General features: G+C 50.5%; 2 protein-coding genes across 2 annotated transcripts in view; one reads left to right on the top strand and one right to left on the bottom strand.

Moving 5' to 3' along the window:
* The window catches only part of KIF15 (kinesin family member 15), a 33,351-nt gene extending 28,405 nt beyond the window's left edge, over positions 1–4,946 (top strand). Inside the window, exons 31-36 of the mRNA XM_078879422.1 lie at positions 446–555; positions 2,040–2,127; positions 2,514–2,551; positions 3,092–3,245; positions 3,824–3,955; positions 4,362–4,946. Of these exons, the coding sequence (XP_078735548.1) occupies positions 446–555; positions 2,040–2,127; positions 2,514–2,551; positions 3,092–3,245; positions 3,824–3,955; positions 4,362–4,469 (630 nt within the window). The 3' untranslated portion in view covers positions 4,470–4,946. The remainder of the gene's footprint in view (positions 1–445; positions 556–2,039; positions 2,128–2,513; positions 2,552–3,091; positions 3,246–3,823; positions 3,956–4,361) is intronic.
* Positions 4,947–15,067: 10,121 nt separating this feature from the next.
* The window catches only part of LOC144949677 (D-beta-hydroxybutyrate dehydrogenase, mitochondrial-like), a 15,569-nt gene continuing 4,038 nt past the window's right edge, over positions 15,068–26,598 (bottom strand). Inside the window, exons 2-6 of the mRNA XM_078879681.1 lie at positions 26,218–26,328; positions 23,956–24,100; positions 21,820–21,972; positions 20,003–20,124; positions 15,068–18,255 (exon numbers count right to left, since the gene is read on the bottom strand). Coding sequence (XP_078735807.1) covers positions 17,926–18,255; positions 20,003–20,124; positions 21,820–21,972; positions 23,956–24,100; positions 26,218–26,328 — 861 coding nt within the window. The 3' untranslated portion in view covers positions 15,068–17,925. The remainder of the gene's footprint in view (positions 18,256–20,002; positions 20,125–21,819; positions 21,973–23,955; positions 24,101–26,217; positions 26,329–26,598) is intronic.

The raw sequence follows: 26,598 nt of genomic DNA, 5'->3' as shown, positions 1-26,598 counted from the left end.
CGGTTGGCTACGTATGGTGTGAAAAAAGTTCTACATACAGTTGATCATCGATTATCTGGGGTGCAATTATCCGGCTTGCAACATTGTCCGGCGGTCTCGGGTGTTTCCGGTTGTGTTGAAACAAGAGCTTCATGCTCGTACATCACCCCATGTAGAGTTCGAGATTGGAGTGGTAAGTGCGGTACAGTAACTTTTGCAGTAGGATATTTATTTTTTCTAGTATATGTTATTTTAAATAACGATGTAGTGATTATCCGACGTTTTTGAAAATCCAGCGCACCCTCCCCCCTGCTGAAGCCGCCGGATAATCGATGATCGACTGTACATACCTACCAGAGGAATGCACAGTTAAAAAAACAACACAACTCATTGATTCGATGAAGAAACTCGTGCTTTTCCGGAGGAAAACCCACTCGCGGTGTTCTATGCTGACGACCAACAACAGGAGCAGCTGGCTGAGAAGGAGAGCCTCCGTGAGACGCTGGATCTCAAGGAGGGGGAGTGCCGCTTGCTCGCTTCCCAGCTCGACGAGATGCGGCGTGAATACGATGCCAGGCAAGCGCGATTGGCTCGGCGGACACTGCACCCATCTCTTGACAAGCCGTTCCAAAACGCGACACCTGAATCGCGGTGTCTACACCGATGATTGGAAGTGTTCGAGTACGCATGAATCCTGTGGCCTGTTGAGCAGCGGTTCTCAGTGCGGTCCCCCGGTACCACCGGTGGTCCGCGGCGGTCCTCCAGGTGGTCCGCGGGGCTGTGATGCAAATTCAGGTTGATCCGGACAATAATTAGAATGTTAATACCTTTTTCCTTTGCACATTAATATCTTACTTGTGATATTTAATTTAAAAATGAAGTTCGTTAAACTACCGTAACCCTGAGATGTAAATTCCCCCTCTAAAAAAAAACTAGTTGTGTAAAAAAATAATATATATCATGTTCCGGCAATATGAATAATTTTATATGACTGGTATTTAGAGAGAAGTGAATGCATTTTGTCACCCAGGGGTGGGGGGGGGGCTGGGTAGTCCGTGGAAATATTTACATCGGCTGAGGTGGTCCGTGGGCCAGAAAAGTTTGAGAAACACCGATGTAGATGCACGGAGTCTGCCAGTCGAGGCACGGAGGTGGCGCTGCTGAAATCCTGAACGTGAACAGCGGGGTGTTGGTGGCCTTGGCTCATTTCTCTTGATGACATTAAGCGTTAAGAATTTGGATTATACAGCTTCGAATTACACGTAATTCGGTTATGGCGAGCTCTAAAAGCCTTATTCTGGAGATGTGTAGGTACAAAGCGGACCATTATGTCATCTTTACAGCAAATGAGGTTGTGCTATAATTAACCGCGAAAGGGCATTTTGTAACAGCTTCAATTTCTGAATTCTATTAAGGACTGTGGTGATGAATATAAGAATAATTTCCAACAAAAAAACATTAAATCCACAAGAAACATTGTGGAAAGTCATGGGACTCGTGAAGAAGCTTAATTCATTCAACCTTTTGGACTGGAATTTACCTAATAGTTTAAAGGGACCTTAAAAGAAGGATCTTATTTGCCTGAAAGTGGATATGTGCTCCTACTTAATATAATTACCAGCTTCATATATTAGAGGTTATCGGTAAAGCACAAGTCTTGTACTCTACTTGTTTGGGATTTCTTTAATAATAACAAGTGTTTGTGTGTGTGTGCGGCAGTTTCAATTCCTAACAAATTTCACGTCTTGTATGTATGTTGAACTTCTTTCGCACCGTACGTAGCCAACCGTGTTAATCGTAGGTGCGGGGGAAGGACAACAAACTAAACTCAAAGCAGTATTTAGTTTGTGCATTGTGTTATTTTGCTTATTCTGGCACACGTTTTACAGTGGATTGCTTGAAGAGTTTCTCTTCCAATCGGAAGGCCTGCGATCGACGTTCGGTCGCTTGTGGGTTCGCGAGAAGGCTGTCAACTTCCATCCCCCCATAGTCGAGGGCGTTTGCGCCCTTGTTTCTTAAGCGTTTGCTTCGCATCATTTTTTTTGTTGTCGTGTGTGCAGCGAAGAGAAACTGAACTCGACTCTGAAGCTGCTGAGCCAACAGGCAGCGGCGTCGCGCAGGGAGGAGAGCACGGTCGCTCAGCTCGAGGTGCGTGCTGCGTCTTGCGTGTCTGACGCTAAACAAAGAAATGTCACATGGGGGGGGGTTGAGCATGGGTGATCGCAGTCGAAGTCCGGTCATGCCACGCAACGCACGACAAACAAAAAATGTATGCGACGTGATATTGTGTTGCACGGAGTAGAATGTCATTTTAATTCATGCTAATTACATAACAGAGCAGCACCAAGCTTGATCGGGACAGTCTTCTGGGACCAATGCGCCTGTCATCGTTGGTGTAAAATTTGAGCCATCTTACATTTAGGGCACGGTTAGAACAATTTATTTGTTTTACATTTTTTCTATTCCTGTATCCTGGCCAAGTGAGTTCGGCATGAGTGGGTATTGGGGTGACGTGCTTCCTTCTGTCTCCGCAGAATCAAGTTATGGAGAGGACACGGTACCTGCAAGCAGAGTGAGTACAGACGTCGGAATTCTACACTGAAAATATAAAGCCTCTAAAGTTCACCTAGAGCTTGTGGTATCAGGTAACCCACTTAAAGCAATGTAGAATTTCCACCACTGGCTCAGGGTTGGAAATGGATACGTGCACTGGTCTTGTTTAGCTTTGTGTCAGAGGCACGTTTCACATGAAGCACTGCCACCAAACACACTTTGATTCATATCCAGAACTTCTGATGAGAAAAAACCCGTTGCATTGGGAGAAAGTGTCGTGTCGGCTGGAAACCACTAGATGTAACAACACACAGAGGTGTGATGCTCGCAAACAGCGGGAAGGTGCAACTCCTTTCATACCTTGCGTGCATGTCATGTGACCACCACACTGCACATACAATGCTCTCGGCCTAGCAGAAGCTACCAGCTCAACCGAGCTGAATGTTTAGCCGCATTATTATTGTTTAGTCCACCTACTGCCGTTTGTTTAGCACACCTTTGCTTGTCATGAAATTAACTCCTTAAAAGTGAGTGGCATGTTTTCCCATTCTTACCACAGGATCGATCAGTTAAATGAGCAGCTGGTGCTCATGGAGGATACGCAATTGGAGTTGTTGCGCGTGCACGCGGCAGAAGAGCAACTTTTTCGTGAGAAGGAGGACATCCGCTCTAGCCTGGAGCAGATGCAGGAAGAGAAGGACAGGCTTGTTCAAGTACGTCATCCTGTGGGGCCTCCTGGAGCAGCGTTCTCCGGCGGCATTTGTTGAAGCTGTGTTAAACAGCTGGGTGGAGAAATCTCTAGGGCCCATGGGCCCGCATACAGAGCCACGGTTGTTTTTTTTGGCCTGCAGCCTTGCGAGGCCCACCACTTAATTTTTTACTTAGGCAATGTGCGGGCCTGATACATCACGTGACGCACAGATACACTGTCAACGTAAGCCAAACCGGTTATGAAAAGCAGGGGATAGAAAGATGGGAAACGGGCTCGCTCGCTGCCCCAAACCATACGGGGGGGGGGGTGAGTCCAATCTTCCAATCTTATTTTATTTAAATGGCTCTCACAAAATATATTTTGATCACTTCCACCATCTTAACCACACTAATCGTGAATGAGAGAGGAATATTTTTAACCTGGCAACTGAGGGGGAGGGTTAGGAGGGTTGGGGGGGGGGGCAGAGACTAGTGGTTTTGACTGAGGCAGCTGGTATAGCAAGGTTGAGAATGACCATTAATCATTAAAAGCAGCGAATAACCGTCTAATTAATTTGTCGGACTTTCTGACCTCGAGCAGGAGGTGCAACAGCTGAAAAAGCACAATGAGGAGCTGGCAGTGGAAAATGGCAAGATCTCTGGCCACCAGAACCTGCAGCAGAAGATCCAGTACATGGTCAAGCTGAAGAAGGATTTAACAAAGATGACGGAGGTCTGTGTTGCCCACCAGTCAGTCTTGATCCTCTGAACATTCAGCTGCATCCCACCAATGCCTAAGAACGTTTCGCTGCTGTGTATGCAGTTTACTTTTTAGTGTGTTTTTTTATTGTTTTCAACCGGTATGGTACATGTTTGGAGAGATTCGGAGCCAAAGTCTACTCAAACTCCACAGAAGTGACGTAATAATCGAGACTTGACTAATTCAGTGATATCACCAAAGTGGCATAAAGTATTTTGTTCCGTTCGTGACGCTTCGCTACGCATCTCATGAAGCCCACAACCTGTGGCAGCGCAGCGTGGTTACACGTCTGCAACTTGAGAGAGCTCTTGAATTTCTTTTGGTTGCATCTTCCTCTGTACGCTCATCGCCGCCTTTGCTCCTCTGTGTTTCTCCGCAGGACATGTCCAAGTTGCAGGTGGAGAACACAATGTTGCGCGAGCAGCTGTTGAAGCACGGCACATACAGGGAGGTGAGGAATGGCGGCAGGTCCATGTCCCCCAGTTGAACGGCGCTCTGCTGGCGCATACCGTGGGATTGCAAGGAGAGCCACGATGGCTCCTCTTAGCCCGGCGTCTGGACGCAAGGAGGGGGCGGCAACGGAGGCTCCCTTGCATTTTCACAGTCGGCAGTTGAAACGTGCACCTTTAAAACCTTTAAATCGACAAATGGCGAAACCTGTTACGACGGAAAAAACACCGTAGAACTTTAGAAAAACACAATTAAATTCAACTTCGGCAAATGCTGCTTGGGTCGTAAAAAATAAACTGCCAAGTTGGTAGCCATTGTGTACAGTGGAGGGGATGCCGCTGTGATGTAATTAAATGGCATTTGTTGAACTTCGTTGACACTGTATTTAGCCAAACGTGTTAATCGTAGGTGCGTAATAGATCACACACTGGACTTGCATCCAGCAATTGCCACTTGGTTTCAATTTCCCAGCATGCGACAGTTGAAACAGTAGTAGTGCCCTTTTTCTTTTTTAATCCTCTACAGGAAAAAACGAGAATCATTAAAAAGTTTAAATTGCGATTCGAAAAAAATCAGTTCACCAAAACATTATTTTAAGTCGGGTAGCACAAACACCATAGATCCCTGATAAGTATATTTTTACATATTAATCATTTAATATTTTTAAAGATGTTCTCACTTGATGACTATCATCTCTTTGTGAGTGCATGGGAATACTTGTAATATTAAATATATTTTCAATCGGTATATAATTGGGTTAATTGCCACAGTAATACACGTAAGTTGTACATAATTTCTGTACGGTTTATTTTTGATCAGATGTTTTTATTAGGTCTGTATAGATAATGTGATCACACTCGGGATCTTTATTTTATATTTTTTGGGGGGGTTTTTTCGAGCAGTATTGTCAACTTGAACATTCCAGTCCGCGTTGCATGTCCTTTGTGGCTGATAACAGAGATGAACACAACTGTGAACAAAATTGCCTTTACCAAAATACACCGATAATAAAGTCAAATTTATGTGATTTACTCATGGCAGTGCTTGGAACATAGGATTTGTATTTTGAACTTCTTTCGCACCGTACGTAGCCAACCGTGTTAATCGGAGGTGCGGGGGAAGGACAACAAACTAGACACAAAATAAATTTTCATAATGTAATTTTCTGCATAAAGATCGTGATTTTTTTTTTAGGCCTTTGATGCCCCAAGAGGATTTGAAATGAGATTGATTTATGTTTTAGAACATGCATTGGCAACTAGAAATTCATGAATAAATTAAATTGCATTTTATATACGAGATGTGTTTCCACCATTTGCTACGAAATCTGGTATTTCCTGAATAAATGACCTCCATCCTTGATACTTAACCTCTTTGATTGAACTCAGTGGTGACCGACAGATTCCCAGAAGCTTTTTGCCAGAAGAGTGGCTGCCCCCTTGGTTGTGGGATAATGCACAGGTCTCCAACATTTTAGACAGCACCAAACGCTTAAGAATTCATGTCATTATAGGCCCTTAAGAAACGATCTCCAGTTAGTGTCTGACATTGTATATACAAGTTTAAGCTGGGAGGTGTGGAGTGCACATTTTTTGTTCTATCTGTGTTTAAAACGTTGTTTTTGATTCTTCAAACGCAGCTAGTTGGTTTGTTCCTTTGTAAAAACCAATATGTTTTCATTTTTCTTATTATCCTTTGTTTATTGTGTTTAGTACATTTCTCTTCAAATAAATTCTTGTTCTGGACTAAGGTAACTGCTGTCATCTGTTGTGACGTTACACCATTTTGGTATTTGCCATTGAAGGTGTTGTACATTCTGTATAGTGTCAGCCCTCTAAGCTTAGCAAAGCTCCCAACACACTGAGTTATTCCTCTAGACTACGCCCGGGACACTTCCCCCCACCCCTCCTCACCCACCGCTGGGTGGCTCTCTTGCATTGCTCAAGCTCTCGGTGTGGAGATAAAAACCACGAGCATTTAATCTACCCGTTGAAATTTGGCCGTGACCAGTCTGATGTTGAAGGGTTTTGGCGGTGATTCTGCTGCTGCTTTGTTGATGTCGACAAAGAACGGGAGGGGTACGCATTGTGCAAGTGACTGACCCGTGTACAAAGACAAAGATCCCCTGTGTAGCCCTAATAGATGGTTAGGGCAAGTGCTGTCAGCGAGTAGCACCTACAGTATGAAGGGCGGCACACGAGGGGGTGGGTGGCCAACACCACGTGTGTACGCGCACGCACGGTCGTCGCGATGCCCAGCCTGTGATGTCGGGGAGCAGGAAAGCGCGAGAGAAAACAAGAGTGAGAAGACGGGCAAAGGGAAGAAAGAATTGCAGGAAGAGATTGTTCATTTCGGGGCGGGGGGGGGGTTTAATCGATCGGTCTTTATTTTCTGTGCCAATATCGCCTTCAATCAAGTAGTGCATCAGTGCACATGACAACGGGAACGGTACAGGGGGGGTATACAGCAACAGGAATGAAAAGGGAAACCCGTCATAACCTCAGCCGCTACCACAGACCGAGCCGAGTACCACGAATTGCACAAAAATTAAGCGGCAAATACAAAAAAATTAAGCAAAGGAACAGTTTTAAATGTTTTATTTCATGGGATCACGTTTTTGGGTTCTTTGGAATTTTCCCATACCGATCCTCTGCATGCATGGGTGATTAACTGAACGATATCACACTTCATGGGACCTCCTTTGCCAGTACCAAAATTTGAGACTAGGTTTTCCCCTTTTTTCTGGCAACAAAACAGGTGTGATGTAGTTAAAACACCAAGCTGAAACCTTGTATTGTGGTTAATGCAGACACGATTCCTTGTAAAATGTTTCAGTTTGGTGTTTTAACATCTTAACACCTGTTTGTTTGCCAGAAAAAAAGGGGGAAACCTATTTTGATATCACACTTGTTAAAATCTATATTTCTTTTGTTTTCTTCTACGTTCTGGGAAATGTAAAAAAAATTGATTTTTTTTAAATCTTACCCTCAAATGTATTCTATTTTTCTACTCTGCACCTCCCGCACCTCCGATTAGCACTTGGCTACGTACGATGAGAAAGAAGTTCACCATACACACGTACGGGGACGATGGGGGGTAGGGTCCTCACGGCCCTTAGCAGGTGTGTGTCCCCATCTCGCTGTCGCGTTATCGTGGGCACCGACCACCTGTCCATCAGTGTTGTGTTCATGGTGGTGTCGGTGAGCACGTGACAAGAACTCGGGGCAATCCGCGCGGCACCCTCCCTGCCCCTATCAGTAAATGGTTCATTTGGCGACGGTCGTAATCGGCAGCACTACGCGCGTGCTCAAGAGCACCAGGGGCCGGGCAGGTCTCTCTACTCCTTGCTGAAGCGGTGGCATCGCGTTGGTAAACGTGGCCCAAATAAAGTCGGAGGTGGCTTGCCAAGCGGAGGGGGGGGGGGAGCGGTGGCTCCGTTACATTTGTTGGCTTTCTAAGAAATGAAATGTTTAAGACGGTACCATGGTAACCAATGTGGGATGCTTGAACAACCAGCCTTTGTGCCAGTGGCAGCAATTATTGTCGAATCTGGGTGAAGCCGGTTTCCTTTTTTATGCAAAAGCCCACCGAAGGAGGGGGAGCTTCATCAATTGTCCGGAGCTGGACCAGTTGAAAGAGAAATCTTGCGATTCCCTGAAAGCTTTTTCCCGGCCCATTGAAGGATTTTTATGAAAGACGCACGAGAGAGTTTATATAACAGCAACCGACTTGCTGCACCGTCACCTGCATCGCACTGCTGCGTTGGGGCATCGCGTATCACCTGCTCTGCAGACGTCGTTCAGCCACGCGGTCATGGTTTTGCATGATTTGTGTACGAGGAAAGCCACTGGAGCAATGCACTTTTAAATCTGGGTTGAAAACGCATTACTTTACAACGGCGTTTTGTGGTTAGGGGCCGTCCATAAATGACGTAACGCGATTTTGGACGATTTTGGACCCCCCCTCTTCGTCACACGACGTCACAAAAAGTCAGACCCCCCCTAAAATGACGTCAGAAAGCTCTGCCCCCCCCCCCCAAAAAAAATAAAACATGCTTCAAATCGTTTTAAACTATTGTCATTGTAGTACGTATTTAATGTGGCGCTGTACTCTGATGTTGTAGAAGAACCCCCCCAAGGTGCGTGACGTCATTTATGGACGGCCCCTTAGTTGTCCTTCCCCTGCACCTACGATTAGCACGGTTGCCTACGTACGGTGCAAAAGAAGTTCAACATACAGACGTAATGTGACCTACACTGTAGTGTGACCTACACTGTCGTGGAGGTCCCATTACTCACGCGTTACTTGGAGCACGTGTAACCTATACTGAGCCACAGTCCCAATGACCTGTGTAATATTTAATGAACTCTACCAATGTTTGTATCATCAGACTGCTGATTGAAATTGCGCAAAGGGATCTTGCTGCATTTGGATGCTGTTTTCATCCCAAATTGCATTGTACCTGTACAATTGTATATTTTTATTTTAAATGCGTACGCTCTGCTGATTTGCCACTGTACAGCTGTGTTATCTATAATTCTGGTGGGGGGGGGGGGTATCCTACGTCCTTTGCTGATTGTCCCTTAAACGGATTAACGATGAAGCAAAGTTCAAAGGTCAATGGAACCGACACCGTTGAAGGCGGTGGAGACCGCTGCAAGTGACTCCGAGGGCAGCGCTCGGTCGGCAACCTGCAGCTTCGGAGCCGCATGCCCGGCGGCTCTTGGAGCAACCGCTGCTGCTGCTGCCTCGTGGCCGTTCTCTAGGACGGACCGCGACCGTCTCGTGTTCGCCACCACAGTGCATTGCGGCTCTTGACATATTGAGTTGGGGTGGGTTTTTTTACCGAATTCATCAACAAAATGGTTTGTGTCGCCTCTTGTTACGTTGTTTGCCGACCCATCGGTTTGAGGGTTTCGACTGCGATCGCGTGGCGCCGCCAAGTTGACACGGGGCTCGGGCCGTGTTCTGATGTTGCAGTTGGTACACATTTGTGTCGCGATGAGGCAGACTTTAGTCGGTACACATTTGTGTCGCGATGAGGCAGACTTGTGCAATGAAAGAATGAGTGCACGTTAATTGTCGTCAGCCACGATCAATGACTGAACCGCGGGATGAGGATGGAGAATGTGGGTTTGTTTAACTTATTTCGCACCGTACGTCGCCAACCGTGCTAATCGGAGGTAAGGGGGAAGGACAACAAACGAAACATGGAAAGCAGTTCTAAAGAAATTAATGTTTTCAATCTCGATTATTTAAAAGTGCATAGTTCCGGTGGCTTCCTCGCATCGGAAGGAAGAGCGTTCCAGACGGCCGCAGATGCGCATCTCAAAGCCGCCGCCGCTGCGATGACGACCGGCGTTCTGGAGATGATGGTTCATGCCCCTTGACGAGAGATGAGCGAGGTGGTTGTCGCGGTTGATTTGTGGCGAGCGCTTCGTGTTTAATGGGAGCGAGTTTGTGCGGCGAGTTGTCCCTCTGCGGTCCCCACTGAGAGTGAGCCCTGTGAGTCGCCATCAACCAAGCCCTCGATGCCTACATTGCCATACCCCCCCCCCCTCCCCGCAAAAAATTGTACTCCTGAATCACGTTTTAAACGACGGACCTGGGCCAACGCCGAACAAAATTATTCAAAGTGAATGTTTCCGCGATTTGCGAGCCGTCCCGCGCTATCACCGAGTCGCGTTGGCCCAGCTCCTTAAGTCAAATAAATAGAAGCTCCGTCTCAACAACGTGGGTCTGCTTGCCCCGCCGCGAGAGCCCGGCGGAGTGAGCGTGCCTTGAGTGACAACCAACCAACCCCTCAATGCCAAACATCGCCATACCCCGGTGGTGGTGGTGGTGGTAGTGGTGGCGCCGAGGCACAACGGCCCAAACAACTCCAAAAGGGGCCCCAGCATTAGAAAAAAAACTAATGGGTGAACCTCATATAGAGCTGGAATTCATGATTCTAACAAACGTAAAAAAAAAACATGGGGACCTTTCTGCAAGTGTCAAAGTATGAAAAATAAGAATAGGTGTAGGCCGATCAGTTTCAAAGACAACGCGTATATTTTTGGTTCTTTGGGTAAAGTCGCGTAGAAGGGAAACTACTGTATTAAGAAAAATATTTAAAAAATCAAATTCTCACGACGTTTCGAATGCAACACAAGCAATCGTCATCAGGTCTGGAAAAGCCACGCGGCTTCGTGGACCAAATATTAATTGATATGTTTAGGGGCCGTCCATAAATGACGTCACGCGATTTTGGACGATTTTTGCCCCCCCCCCCCTTCGTCACACGGGGTTTCAAAGTCTGACCCCCCTCAAATATGACGTCACAAAGCTCTGCCCCCCCCCCCCCCTCAAAATAAAAATGCTTCAAATCGCTTTAAACTATTGTCATTGCAGTGCGTATTTATTGTGGCGCTGCACTCTGATGTTGTAGGTGAAAACATTTATTAAAAAGTCTATTTAATCAAGTAGAACGTGTTGTCTATATTTATTTTAAGTTGCGCATTTTGATGTGACGTCACATTTCTCAAACCCCCCCCCCCCCGTCACACATCGTCACAAATGTCTGACCCCCCACCCCCCTCCCACTAGGTGCGTGACGTCATTTAAGGACGGCCCCTTAGTCCACCAGGGTTTACTGCGGGTTCACTCGCGGTCACAACGCAATCAACTGAGTAAAGATTGCGTCTTGCTCACGGCCTTCACTCCAGTGACCCCGGGCGCCCTCTCGCAGTGCACTGATGCTCAGCAGCGACCTTCGGTCAGCCCCGTGACCTTCATCCGTGCAGGCAGGGCAATGTGTTTTTTTTTATTATTATTATCGCGTGCTAGACAATGCCGCCGCTTCACTTTTACTCTGCTCGAGGCCAAACTCAGCTGACGTTGCAGACACAGCATCAGAAACACATTCCTGCGGAGGGAGCTGGTAGGAACGTTGGGTTGCTCGGTCAATGGCCAGGGTCAACGGCGGCGTGGTGTATTCCGCAAATATGGCCGACTGTGAGGGCGGGCACAAGCCGGCGTGAGTAGGTTAAACGTTGAGTTTTATAAGGGCACCACGGGGTGACCAGCCCCTCCCTCCCCACCCAGCCCCACCCCTCCCCACCCCCCCATCCAACCCCACCCCACCCTCCCCACCCAGCCCCACCCTCACCACCCTGCCCCTCCCCACCCTCCCCTCTCCACCCAGCCCCACCCCTCCCATATTTGGAATGCACGACAGACAAAACAATCCCCTGTGGGCTGGTGTAACCAGAGGCTCCTAGCAGTATTAATGTTTATATGCTGCAGGAGGAATCCGATGAGCTATAAAGCTTTTATCCCCACAGATGTCCAGTCGGGGACACGGGGTCAGAACGTGACAGCAAACTAGACAACAACTCGATAGCAGTGCAACGGATAGGAAATGTAAACAAATCACTTTATGAGGCCGTCCATAAATGACGTCACGCACCTAGGGGGTGGTGGGGTCAGACATTTGTGACAATGTGTGACGAGGGGGGGGGGGGTTGAGAAATGTGACGCCATATCAAAATTCGCAACTTTAAATATAGACAACACGTTCTACTTAATTAAATAGACGTTTTAATAAATGTCTTCTCCTACAACATCAGAGTGCAGCGCCACATTAAATACGCACTACAATGACAATAGTTTAAAGCGATTTTTATTATTTTTGGGGGGGGGGGGAGGCACAGCTTTGTGACGTCATATTTGAGGGGGGTCTGACTTTTTGTGACGCCGTGTGACGAAGGGGGGGGGGGTCAAAAATCGTCCAAAATCGCGTGACGTCATTTATGGACGGCCCCTTGCGTCGATCACGTCTCGTTGAAATAATTCCAATATCCAGCTGTCGTCTTTTCTCTCGCTTAGCCAAGGAGGACCTGTAGTATCGTGACTGCAGGGATATCTTCATCTTGGTTCTTTCGGTAAAGTCACGTAGAAGGGAAATAATAAAATAATAAAAATAAAACAATACAATTATTCTAATTATTTTTATTAATTTATTATTTCCCTTCTACGTGACTTTACCAAAAGAACCAAGATGATGAATCCCTGCAGTCACGAAAGTTTTAAATCGAAATTTAACCGCCAGTACAGCGATACTCTTGTTGAATTGTCACTTCTGTTACAATACCTGTGAACATTCACACATAACAAGGACAATATTTGAGTCCTCTAATCTTGCATAATGCAGACGCGATATTGCTTAGCATGCCTATAATGCTGCCCATAAAACCAGTTTAACGCGTCGGCTTTCGCGAGCAATCCTATCCATGATAACGTTGTTCTGGGGGGTTCGATCGCATAAATATAAACTCGTCGTTAGACACCGCAACCACCCGACACGGCCAATCAGTAAGGTTTGTCACGAAAACGTGCCAATCTGTTACGGCTTCAGCACACCGGCCGTAAGATCTGCCGTGCTCACATAACTCATGCTCAACACCAAGGCCCCCGCATTCTTAGTCGCGGCTCGGCTCAGACTTGGCTCAAAAGTCGTGCTCGGCTTGAGCCGGCTCTGAGCAACCGATCCCAGCCGTGGCCGAGCCGCGCACGCGACTTTTAAAACAACAGAGCGGCTCGCGTCTCTGTGGGTCCCAAGCCGTGTCGGAGCCAAGCCAAAATGACTTGCATGGAGTCGGTCCCTTTAATTTTTCCCAAAATTTCTATTGCCCTTTGGCTGGACGTCCGTCCCAGCAGGGCGTCCGCTATCTCAACACCTTCCTCGAACGACTTCCACCCCCCCCCACCACCACCTCCGTTCGACTTTCGGCCGCAACTTCGATCGTTATCGGCGCTTGCAAAAAGCCGCACGTCCAAAGAGCGCTCTTTCTCAAAGCACCTCCCTCTCCCCTCTCCCCCTGAAGCTCACGGAGGGCACCGAGATCTCTTCTCTTTGCCGTCCAAGGAACGCTCATTTATCACCGACGGTAGAACGATTCCGTCGCCTCGAATGAGCTGTTGGCTACGGTACGGTGTGAAAGAAGTACATGCATCCTCCAGCCTCATCCAACGGTTCATTCATTGATCCGATTCATCTCCTGTCCTTAGCTTTCAGAGAGTAACACAGACTGGACATCAAACAGGTTATCTTATTGGCATGGATATCCTCGATTCAAGCGACTGGCTCGGATAAAAAAGGGTTTCTTTCTGGATTTGAAGTTTTCGTGACTGCAAGGATGTGGTTCTTTCGGTAAAGTCACGTAGGTGAAAATAATAAATAACCCCTTAAATATGACGTCCCAAAGCTCTGTCCCCCCCCCCAAACCATATTTCCATTTAGAAAATATAACAATTCTATATTTATTTAAACTTGCGCATTTTGATGTGACGTCACATTTCTCAACCCCCCCCCCCCCTCGTCAGTCACAAATGTCTGACCCCCCCCTAGGTGCGTGACGTCATTTATGGACGGCCCCAAAGTGGTTTCTTACTCAAATGGGCTTTGGGAGGTCTTATTTTATTTTGTATTTTCTTTACCTACGTGACTTCACCCAAAGAACCAAGAGTAAAAGAGGGTTTGTTCAATTTCGATTTAAAGCTTTCGTGACTGCAGGGATTCATCTTCTTGGTTCTTTCGGTAAGTCACATAGAAGGGAAATAATAAAATAAAAACATAATAAAATGCAATTCTCACGACGTTTCGGCCACAACGCAAGCATCCGTCCTCAGGTGAAGAACAGGGCTGTCGGAAAGACAGCGTCCGAATGAACACCACCAAGCTTGGCAGCGTATATTTGTATATTTAAGCTGGGTTAGAGGAGAGCGCCTTGACAAAGGAATTTACATATCAACAGAGAAATTTAGCATATTTATGGAAAATGCAGATATGGGATTAGTCACTACTTGTGGAATGTGGCCGAAACGTCGTGAGAATTGCATTTTGTTTTATTTTTATTATTTCCCTTCTACGTGAATTTACCGAAAGAGCCAAGAAGAGGGTTTGTTCATTTTTGTTGAAAAGATAATTTCGGCAGCGCTTCCCTCCTGTTCAGCCAGCGGTGGCAATTCCACACACGCTTGGGACAACCACCTTCGACCCCGGAGGGATGGGCTCGGTCCACCGCCACCGAGGACGATTCGACCCTCGCAACGTTCCGAACGCCGAGACGCCGGGCGCGTTGCTTGGGGTGGTGGTGGTCGTGAGCCGCTCGTGTGGAACCGGACCTTGCGTGGCACCGCGTGCGTGGACGTGTGGGACAGGAAGAGCTTCATAGCTCATCGGCTTCCTCCTGTGGTCTAAATAAAAAATATATAATTCTGATTCTTCATTGTTCTCTAAATGGTCATCGTAAACGCCACGTGGTGTTGAGCCGGCTGATGGGCGCCGGTCATCTTAGGGACCTATCAATGGATTGATAAAAATGTTTTTGAAAAAACTTACCGTTGTTAAATCCCAACAGGGCTGCTGTCGTGGTCTCGCAAGTAATCGCAGTGGAGTTGCACTCCAGAGCAGAGGTCGCAAACGGGTTTTGATTCCTTACCCGTACCCGGCCGCACCAGGGTCGCAAATGGGTACCCGTACCCAGCCGGGTACGGGTAGCCGGGTATCGGGTAGGGTACGGATATCGGGTACCCGGTTGCGACCTCTGCTCCAGAGGCCTCTGGTTGGACTTGACGATGAGACACGTTTCTTAAATCACCCTGGGCCTCTGTCCAACCAGCGGTATAAATATGTACATCAATGATAGGATGTAAACTGCTTCAAAGCATCGCGATGAACACGATTACGACACTAAACAAACTTTAATGTTACTTTCGTAGTCAATTTTCATCATTCCACACGCGCACAAAGCTTTAAAAAAGTTACTATTGACCACTTAAAGACTGCACCGTCACACATTACACTTTTCAATTCTTGGTCATTTCAATTCTCTTCTGATTTGAAACGTGTCAACCGAGGGTTATATTCTTGTGCTGTTAGCGGTACACAAATATCGAATTCACTTTGTAACTATATCACAGTTATGTGTGGACGATGCATTCTTATTTTGTGGCGGTGATATTCAAAATGAAATAAACCGCATTTACATGCCGCGCGAATTACCAAATCATCTACGCAACATAATCCGACACTTAAAATCACATTCTAGATCGTGTATAATAACACCCTGTATCCTCTTTGTAAATATGTCGGAATCTGCAAACTCTCTTTTCAAAATAAGGAGCCAATGCACGCCTCCATCCCAGATCTGTCCGTCCACGTGTCCTCGGAGTGCACCTAGCCTGGCACAAGCGCCGTGGTGACGTCAGCGCCATTTAAGTGGGGTTTTTTCCCACACATCCCATCAGACGCACGCACGGTCTCCCGGCAGTTTTTTTTCCAGTGCTATTGGTTTAATGCAAAGCAACCTCTGCAGCCGTCGTTATTTAAGGTTAGAATTGGGTTTTTATTGCTATCCGCACGATGTTACAAATCGGTCTTCTATCACTCGGTTGTAAAATGTCGACCACTGGCCACCAAAGGAGCCCGACTCTGCTGATGGGGCAACCGCGTGCCGATTAAGGTCAAGGTTGACTTGTACCAAACCAATGCCGATGGAATTACACACTCCCAGAATTCCGCGTGGTTAACCGGATGTTTAAAAAAAAATTAAATCCCACTCGTTATCTTCATCACATAGGAAGGGGGGTAGGAACCTCCTGGTTACACCAGCCCACAGGGGATTATTGTGTCCATCGTGCAGGGAGGGGCTGGGTGGGGAGGGAGGGGCTAGGTGGGGAGGGTGGGGCTGGGTGGGGAGGGGCTGGGTGGGGAGGGTGGGGCTGGGTGGGGGGGGGCATATTTGCGGAATACACCACGCCGCCGTTGACCCTGGCCATTGACCGAGCAACCCAACGTTCCTACCATCTCCCTCCGCAGGAATGTGTTATTGTCTGCCCATTCACAATGGACACAAACATCGCTCGGCACTCGCCTGCCATTAACTGCTCGACTATCAGACACTGCCCAGGACGTAGAGGACATCACGAATGACCTGACCGTTAACTAGAAATATGCAAGTGACCAGCACTACTACCTTGAATGCTTTTGAAACAACCCCCACGGCCATCACAGTCACGACTGCAGCGAGCAGTGTACGACGGCTCGTTCGTGATGTTACTGATAAGCTGTTCGCAAATCGCTACCGGAGCGAGAAAGTGGAATAAAAGTGAAACTTCCAAAGCGTTAAGCGGTTAAAACGTGGGTTGCAGAGCGCTACATGGCTCTCTTTCAGAAGCGGTCTGGCTATCACAAATGTTATCTCAACAAAGTGGCTTTTCTCGTGGAAATTTCTCGCAGCCAAATACTCTAAACGCATTTTGATTTTAAATGTGGAGGGAAAAACCGGAGAAAAATACACGCAATTACGGGGAAAACACGCAAACTCCAAATATACAGCAGGTGTCAGGGTTGGGATCGGACCCACATCCTCCTGCATACCAGGGGAGGTAGTGAATTAAGCAGAATGAAGGCAATTAAAGAGTGGAAAACCACACGAACCCAATGAATACTCGCCGGCACGAGCATGAGCGCTGCTACGGAAACATTCGGTGGGGAATGAAGAGCTTGGTCCAACGACTGCACCGTTGCGTGTAGATGTCACGTTGCGTGTTGATGTCACGTTGCGTGTTGATGTCACGTTGCGCGTTGATGTCACGCGAAAATAAAATTTACCGCTCAAAAAAGCCCATCTGGCTGAATTCCAGCACTGAAAAGTAATAAACTCCTTGCATTATTTTTTTTTAAAACAACGGTTTTATTAACTTCGTTTAACTCGCGGTCGAGAAGTAGGTCAATGGCGCCTGCTTTTTGTGCGAGCTGATGCCACAGTTTAGGGACCGCGGCGTTTTAGACCTACACAAATACATATATAATTAATAAGCCGTCCATACGAAAATTGAAATTGCTTGAAATGAGGCAATTGATTGATGAATTGATGCCCATTTTCATACAGGCATGCATTGTCACCGGATCTGAGTACGTGTGCAAAATGTGGAATTGATTGCACAACAGGAAGCAGACCAACTTTTGACGACAAGATTTGAACACGACAAACGCGAGTGAAGTTAAATAAAACCGTTGAAAAAAACGGAGGAGCAGTGATTTGGTCCGAAAAAAGATGAGAAGTTTTTGCCTTTCGCTATTCCAAAATGTTTGCTTGCCAACGAGTAAAAACTTCTGTTTAACCGCCATGCGACGAACACTAATCTCATATGCAGAGTGGTGGGGAAAGTGCCGTGCCCCGCTGCGCTGACCAGGGATCACTTGAATGGATCTTGCCAATAGCTCTGTGATATCCGCTTCCACGGACTGTCCTCTAAACACCCAAGGGGTACAACTGCTTCGATTAAATATCCGAATGGGATTCGTCTCATTTCACGCGAGACAATTTTGATTACGCCGCCGGGGGCGCAAGCTCGGTAGACCGATCGTCGTAGCGGAAAGGGCTCGCGAGAAGCACAGCTACAGCCGCCACCGCCGCAAACCCTGAACGACGACGCGGGGCGCGCGATCAGACGTGCAGCCCGAAGACGCGGTCGGTGAGCACGCAGGGCAGCAGCGACACCAAGAAGGCGCGGATCTTCCAGTGCAGGTCGGCCGGGTGGTAGTGCGAGTAGGGCCAGCGGGACACCAGCGCGTCCTTCACGGCCCACAGCGCCGGCTCCACGCCCGTGCCGCCGGCGGCCCGGAGCGAGCGCGCCACGAGCGCCAGGCGGTCGCGCTGGCCGGGCCTCAGCGCGTCGGCCATCGCGGACAGCGTGGAGTCGAGGCGGGCCGGGCTCAGCAGCTCCGTGGCTCCCGTCAGGTTGCCGGGCTCCACCTCGCAGACCGTCACGCCCGCCTGACGCACACGCAGACAAAGGTACCCGTCCCCGTGTGGCCTTGCAAACTGTTGTTGGGGCGGGTGAGCCGAACTAAACTTCTGTTGTTATTTTACCAGGTAAGGCTCACTGAGTTATCGGGCTCTCTTTCAGGAGCGACCTGGATATCGCAAATGATGGCTCGGCGAAGTGGCTTATCACGTGGAAATGTATAGCAGCCAAATACTCCAAATATAGTCTCTTTAGGCTATCTGCGAATCGAATTTAGAACTCTACACAACTGCATCGAGAGAGAGAGAAAGTGACGAGATAAAGCGATGAGAGATATAAAGTGACGAGAGATAAAATGACGAGAAATATTATGATGGGAGTGGTGAGATTATTACGGTAATTTTCACGTATTTAATAGCTTCTATATGCATTTATTTAAGGTAATTTCTTTAAAATGCCAGAGGCCAATATCATTATCCGCAAAATTAGCCTTTCACGAGCATATCCGGAACGTATCCCTCGCGAACACTGTCCATGCTTTGTCAGGTACTCATTGAGGCCAAGTCGATCTAGGGGAGGCCCAGGACTCGGGTCACTGGGTTCTTAGCACGGTGCGCTAACCACTGCGCTACCGCTCCCCTCGAAGCACACAAACGCATTGTACCCCGTGCACACACACGCACACACACACACGCGCGCACACACACAAACACGCACGCTTGCGGTACGTACCGGGTCGCATAACATGGGGTGAAACTGGATTAATTGGCACAGTTGCGCCATTTCTCCTGCTGTTCTCTGAAATCAAATCCGACCTCGATGTCGTCATTTAGCTCCTGAACGTAAGTGGCGATGCGTATTCCCATACACAAGAATAAAATAGCTGTGGAAAGGTCGCGTGACATGCGAGGCATGATGGGGAGCAGCGATGTCGTGGTCTCGACCTCTCGTGTATTACGTATTCTCATCACTACTCCCATTTGTTTCCAGCCCAGAATTCGATTTTCTGGTCCCGACAAGTTTCTCACGGTTTACAGGGAGCGCGCCAATCGTGTATGCGCGTATGTATGTACGTGGAACTTCTTTCGCGCCGTACGTAGCCAACCGTGCTTAATCGGAGATGCGGGAGGACAACCTACGATGGGTCTCCGTGTGAGTCTATGGGTTTCTGAGTCTATGGGTCTCCGTGTGAGTCTATGGGTCTCTGTGAGTTTATAGGTTTCTCTGCGAGTCTATGGATCTCTGTGTGAGTCTATGGGTCTCTGTGTGAGTCTATGGGTCTCTGTGTGAGTCTATGGGTCTCTGTGTGAGTCTATGGGTCTCTGTGTGAGTCTATGGGTCTCTGTGTGAGTCTATGGGTCTCTGTGTGAGTCGATGGGTCTCTGTGTGAGTCGATGGGTCTCTGTGTGAGTCGATGGGTCTCTGTGAGTCTATGGGTGTCTCTGTGATTCTGTCCGTGTGTATGCCGAACTTCTTTTGCGCCATATGTCGCCAACCGTGCTAATCGGAGGTGCGGTGTTCATGTCACCCATGGCCACTCTTCAGGACGCGGCATGCCGCGCCACCGCGCGTACACTCACACGCACACACTCACACGCACACACGCACACGCTCGCTCTCACGCGCACACACTCACACGCACACACTCACACGCACACACTCACACGCACACACTCACACGCACACACTCACACGCACACACTCACACTCACACGCACACACTCACACGCACACACTCACACGCATGGTCACGCAAGGCGCCCAGCCTCAGCTCACCGAGCGCAGCTTAATGCGGAGGCAGTCGCTGAAGGCGGCGACCGCTGCCTTTGAGACGCACTCGGACGCCCAGGAGGCCACGGGCATGCGCGCCAGCATGCTGGTCACATTCACCACGCGGCCTGCAACGTCACACGCAGGATCACACACACGCACAACAACAATAACCGCCATTCACCACTATGTGACGGTGACGCCACCACGGCATTTGTGCCAGGCAAGGTGCACTTTAAGGCCACGTGAAGTGTCCAACGCCCGCTGACAGGAGGTCACGGGACAGGCCCAGGTGCTATGGGTTGGCTGACTGAGATGACTGGCTGATGCACCACCTGTGCCCCCGACTGTACCAACTTGCTGTATTTTAGCCACCCGGTTTTATGCTCGTTGTTGTGAGCGGCTCTCCTTTGCCTTCCATTGTTGCTGGAGGGCGACTGCCTGCCTCCAACTGCGCAGCAGCGTCCTTCACGAGCCTCCTCCACAGAGGCTGATCTTGACACCGCTGGTACCAGTCAACGGCAAGTCCACTCAGCTCCACGTCCTCCTGTACCACATCACTCCATCTCTTCTCTAGCCCGTGCCGCGCCCATTTAGCCCCCTTTGTCCGGCCGAACAACAGCTGATTTGGAATGCAGTGGCTGAGCATGCTGGCTACATGACCCAGCCAATGCGGCTTTGCCTGCCGGAAGAGCTCACTGGTGGGACTTTGCCCAGATCTTTCGAGGATTTGTGAGCTCCTCACACAATCCAGCCTGGTTAAACCCAGAATGGATTGTAGGCAGGCCAGCCTAAATGTTTATAACCGGCTAACCCGCTCGACTGATTTGGAGTGAAACCTATCACACCGGAGGTGGTCATAGGCACATGCACAAGGACGCACAAGGATGCACAAAGAGACAAAGATCCCCCGTATAGCCTGAACAGACTGTTGGGGCAAGTGCTGTTAGCGAGCACCTATGAAGGTCAGCACGGCACACGAGGGGGCGGGTGGCCAGCACCACGCCCGGCCGTCTTCGTCTCCCCAGTGGCGATGTTTACACATCGCACCAGGTACTCATTTGAGGCTGAGTCGACCTAGGGGAGGCCCAGGACCGGTTCTGATAATCGTCACCGGTGTTGGCTGTGAGCGGGAATCGAACCCAAGTTGCCAGGTTTTGTAGCGCAGCGTAGCGCTAACCGCTACACTACCGCTCCGCACGACACAGACACATGCACACCAAGAATCCAACTTGGGTGGCCAGGGTTACTCTGTGACAATGAAAATGGGCCAACGGAATCGTTGGTCACTCCCGAGTTTCAGGCAGCGCAGTTCCAAAGTCCAGCTCAGATAACAAAATGGTCTGCACAAGACAGCCTCCATTCAGAATCTTGACGACGTCTATCTTATTTATTTTACACAAACCCTGCGGGCGTTGTATTACAACCGTGGCTGCACTGTCAAAAGGCCCCCACGACCCGGTACGGTGCGGTGGAGACCCTCGTCCGGCAGTGGAATGACAGAGAGAGCCGTGCGTGTACGTGCCAACACGTGTGCACGTGTGCCGTGCGCGTGTGTGTGCAATGTAGCGGTTAGCACGCTGCCCTACACACCGGGCCACCCGAGTTTCGATTCCCGCTCACGGCCAACACCAGTGACGAATATCTGACCCGGTCCTGGGCCCTCCCCTAGGTCGACTCAGCCTCAAATGAGTACCCGGCCCTGTGTGCAAAATCGTGTGCGTGCCGTTCTGTCCGTCGTTAGTCGCTACATGCTAGCAGCACTCGGGGGGGGGGGGGGGGGGGGGGTGTCCGATCTGCTTCGTCTGTCGCCGCTCGCTCACCCTGGGCCTCGCGCACGAGCGGCAGGAACGCCTGCGTGACGCGCACGGTGCCCCACACGTTGACGTTCGCGACGTCGCGGTAGAGGCCCACGGGCACCTGCTCGGCGTCGCCCAGCGCCGTCACGCCCGCGTTGTTCACCACTCCCCACAGGCCTGCGGCGACAGTACGCGGAGACAGGGCGACGTCGCTTCCCGTTAGCGGGCAAACGTTGTTCGATTTGTGCACAATGCAAACGATGCGGAAGTCCCAGAAGCACGCTGAATTGAACATCTATCATTGGGTGAAGTGCTGCGAGCGAGCACCTATTAACCCTTTTCCGTCCCGAGATGTCTGCAAGTTGGAGGGTGGTGGGTGTGCCGTTCACCGCTGAATCTCGGAACGCGCGAGCGGTTCGGTGTTAATTTGATTCAGAGAGGCGTAGCGCCGATGTTTTTTAAGGCATTGTACTCACCGTAGAGAACTGTAGTGACACGACCGCAGCCCACGAGAGCTGGCGCCAAACTCTGCCACTCGCCGTCCTACACGGCCTTTTACTCCCGTTTCAATTCCGAATCGATTCTGTTCCGATGACGTACACGTACGTACGTCATCGTAACGGAATCGGAAGAAAAAGATGCACGTACGGGTACGTGATGACGTACCCGTACGTCATCGGAACGGGAACGGGTTAAGTCCGACAGCGGCGTGCTGGGTGGTTGGCGTGGCCAGCACTAACGCCATTGTCTTCACACTGCGCCAGGTGCTCAGTTTAAGTCTGAGTCGACCTAGAATTGGCTTGTTTTTTTATGGTTTCAATGGAGCCGCTATTAACCATTTTTGTTTACACGTCCATTTCTATTTCATTCAATTGTGTTTCAAAAGCACCGTGAATAACATGAGCCGTAAACGGGATTAATTGTCATCTTAATTGAAATAACGGGATGTTGATACAAATAAAGTGGATATAGCGGTGGTGGTGGGGGGGGGGAATCCCACCCCTGAATTAGCCCGGTAACTAAATCACACGCTGCACGCAAACCTTTATCTCCTCTCGGCCGACCAAGGAGAGACTTTGAACCGCCTGCGCCAGTCCGTTGGGTGCACCCAACTGATCCCACGTCCTCCCCTTACCGGTCCAAGGCTATGAACTCGTTCAAGAGCGTGGCCCCCCCTCTGTTCGTGGCAAGGCCGCGCTTACGGCCGGCCCCCACAACACCCGTGCCCACCGAGCTCCCCAATCGGACGGGGCAGCCCGCGTGAAGCGTCGAGCCGCGGAGGCAACAACAGCAGCGGCAGCGAGAGAGTTGGTGGTTTGCTGTGCTGTTATGGACAGGTTCGAGAAATGACTCGACACGGCTCGAGGTACGGATAGCCGGTGCGGCGGTGGTGGCTATGCACGTGGCTGCCTGTAATCCGGCACTGGAGAGGCAGCGGCGAGGGTTGCTGGATCACCCGCACAAATGTTGTGGCAACTCCCTTCCCGTGGGCGTCAAGGAGGTGCCGTACCCTTGGCTCTTGCCAGAAGGCGTACGACGAAAATGTGGACACCATCCGTTCCGTCGGTATGGGATCGAGTGCTTCTCCCTCGCACGCGCGTTTTTTCTCCAGGTGCTCCGGTTTCCTCCCACGTGTATAAACACTCATTAATCGTCCAATAACACCTTCATATATAGAGGACCGCTTAGCTGGGGCAGTTGTTGGCGCCGGCACACCACCGCATTGCTGCTGCTGCTGCCTTCCCGCTCATCCGTGGTTCCTCACCTCACGCCCCCGAGTCGTTCCCTCTCTCTTTGAGAGTACTGTGGTGGTGGCGGCGCCTTCCAAGGTGATTAAAACAATTGCATTGTTGCTAGCACTGACAACGCATTTGCGCGGGACACAAGGCCAGGGTGGAAGGTGGGTGTGTGGGGGGTGGGGAGGCGTGACGCATCGCGCAGACACGTGGCGACGCGTGGCGGCCCGCGCTCTCGCCCTCTCGCCTTCTGACCCGCACCAGCCAGCCAAACTTTTTTTTCCAAATCTACTATCGCCTCCAAAAGTTTTTTTTTTACGAGAAGCCTACAAATGCGCGCACGTGTCCACCCGGTTCCACTCGTGTCCACGCGGCCGCCCCGTTGCACGGCGTGTCCTGACGTGCGTGGCGGCTGCGTGCGTACCCTTGATGTGCTGCTGCTGCAGGTACTGCTGCACGAGCTCCTTGGCGCGCGCCACCTGCTCGTCGCTGCGCACGTCCATCTGCAGCACGCGCAGCCGCTCCGAGGCCTGGCTCTCCAGCTCCCGCGCGCCCTCCCCGCCGTCGTCCTGCACGCACGCACGCAAGAAATACTCAAATTCACATGCGGTCACGCACGCACACAGGCGTAGGCATTAGTAGGCCCTGCGAGTGCAGGCGAGACACGGGGCAGCCGCCCAGCCCCGAGTCGCAGCCCGTCACCGACACCGCCACTCGCCTGCACCACGAGACAAAGACAAAAGATCCCTCCCCTTTTTAGCCTTAACAGACTGTCGGGGCAAGTGCTGTTAGCGAGCATCTATGAAGGCCGGAACGGTACACGAGGGGGTGGGTGGCCAGCACCACGCCCAGCCGCTTTTGTCTTCCCAGTGGTGATGTTTACACACCGCACCGGGTACTCATTTGAAGATGAGTCGACCTAGGGGAGGGGCCCAGGACCGGTTCAAAATAATCGTCACCGGTGTTGGTGGCCGTGAGCGGGAATCAAACTCTGGTCGTGGGATTTGTAGCGCAGCTCGCTGACCACTCCACCACCGCTACCCACACACTCCACAACGCACGCACCGACACACTGTACGTGTGCGTGCGCGCGTACAGTTTGCGAGCCAGTGCACCCCACCAGCACCCTGAGCTAATCACGCCACCACCACCGACCACATCCTGGGCACGATGGCAGCCTCCTCAGAAATACTTTCAGACGACATTTCACAACGGATTTGGTTCGGCGCCAAGAGTTTGTGAATTTATTTTGCGATTTGCCAAAAATGCGGCGTCACATTTGATCAGCGAGGAGACGTCTCTTGAGTTGGACGGGGCACGTGTCGTGTGCTCAGGCAGCGGGAGGCGGGTGAGGAAGTTCTTAGACTGCGGGAACAGCAAAGCAAGGAGCAGCGACTTCCGGCTGATCAGAGGCCGATTGAGAGGAGCGAGGAAGCAGCGGTCACCCGAGCTGAGCAGAGAGGAAAAGGCGATAGGGTCAGAAAAAAGTCGGCCGGGTCAAAAAGAGGATCTTTAAAACGACCGCAGGCCCTGAAACAAAAGACCGCAGCGGACAACACGTCTCCTTCGACTCTCCGCGTAAAAAAATATTTAATATTCGTTAAGCATCACGTCGGCCAAACGGCCTTCCTTCTGGGAGTGGATAACTTCCGCAGGATTGATGCAACACAAGCGAAACCCTTGGACCCGTTTCGACGTTCAGCGTCGTCTCATCGGCAATGCCAGGCGGGCTCGCACGAACCAATGCCGGTGAAACCGCAGGTTTGTTCATCGGCGAGGAACCCTCCCCCTCTCCGTTAGATACATTGTGAGCGCACGCGCACACACCTTGTGAAAGCACACACACACCTTGTGAGAGCACACACGCACACACCTTGTGAGCACACACACACCTTGTGAGTGCACACACGCACACACCTTGTGAGAGCACACACACACCTTGTGAGAGCACACACGCACACACCTTGTGAGCACACACACACCTTGTGAGTGCACACACGCACACACCTTGTGAGAGCACACACACACCTTGTGAGAGCACACACGCACACACCTTGTGAGCACACACACACCTTGTGAGCACACACACACCTTGTGAGCACACACACATGCACACACACCTTGTGAGCACACGCGCACACACACATCTATGCACGTACACACGCACCTTGTGAGCACACACACACACCTTGCGAGCACACACACACGCACACACACACATGTACGCACGCACACACGCACATTGCGAGCACACACACGCACACACACACATCTACGCACGCACACACGCACCTTGTGAGCACACACACACCTTGCGAGCACACACACACGCACACACACATGTATGCACGCACACACGCACCTTGCGAGCACACACATGCACCTTGCGAGCACACACACACGCACCTTGCGAGCACACACACGGACACACCTTGTGAGCACACACGCACGCACACACGCGCGCACACACATGTACGCACGCACACACGCACCTTGCGAGCACACACACATACACACGCACCTTGCGAGCCCACACACACACACCTTGTGAGCACACACACGGACACACCTTGTGAGCACACACGCACGCACACACGCACGCACACGCGCGCACACACATGTACGCACGCACACACGCACCTTGTGAGCACACACACGCACCTTGCGAGCACACACACACACGCACCTTGTGCAGACACGCGGCAAGCACGGAGAAGCCGTGCGAGTGCAGACGAGCCACGAGCAGCCGGCCCAGGCCCGAGTCGCAGCCCGTCACCAGCACCGCCTTGCCACTCGCCTGCACCACGAGGCAAAGGCAAAAGATACCCCCACCCCCGTGTAGCCTTAACAGACTGTTGGGACAAGTGCTGTTAGCGAGCATCTATGAAGGCCGGCACGGCGCACGAGGGGCGCGAGTGGGTAGCCAGCACCACGCCCGACCGCCTGTCTCCTCGGTGGCACCGTTTTTACACACCGCACCAGGAACTCATTTGAGGCCGAGTCGACCTAGGGGAAAGGCCCAGGAATGGTTTAGATAACCGTCACTGGTGTTGGCCGTGAGCGGGAA

The sequence above is a fragment of the Lampetra fluviatilis genome, chromosome 54 (assembly GCF_964198595.1).
Source record: "Lampetra fluviatilis chromosome 54, kcLamFluv1.1, whole genome shotgun sequence".
Classification (NCBI taxonomy): Eukaryota; Metazoa; Chordata; class Hyperoartia; order Petromyzontiformes; family Petromyzontidae; genus Lampetra; species Lampetra fluviatilis.
Note: the sequence above shows the minus strand (reverse complement) of the source record. Positions and strands in the feature narration are given on the sequence as shown.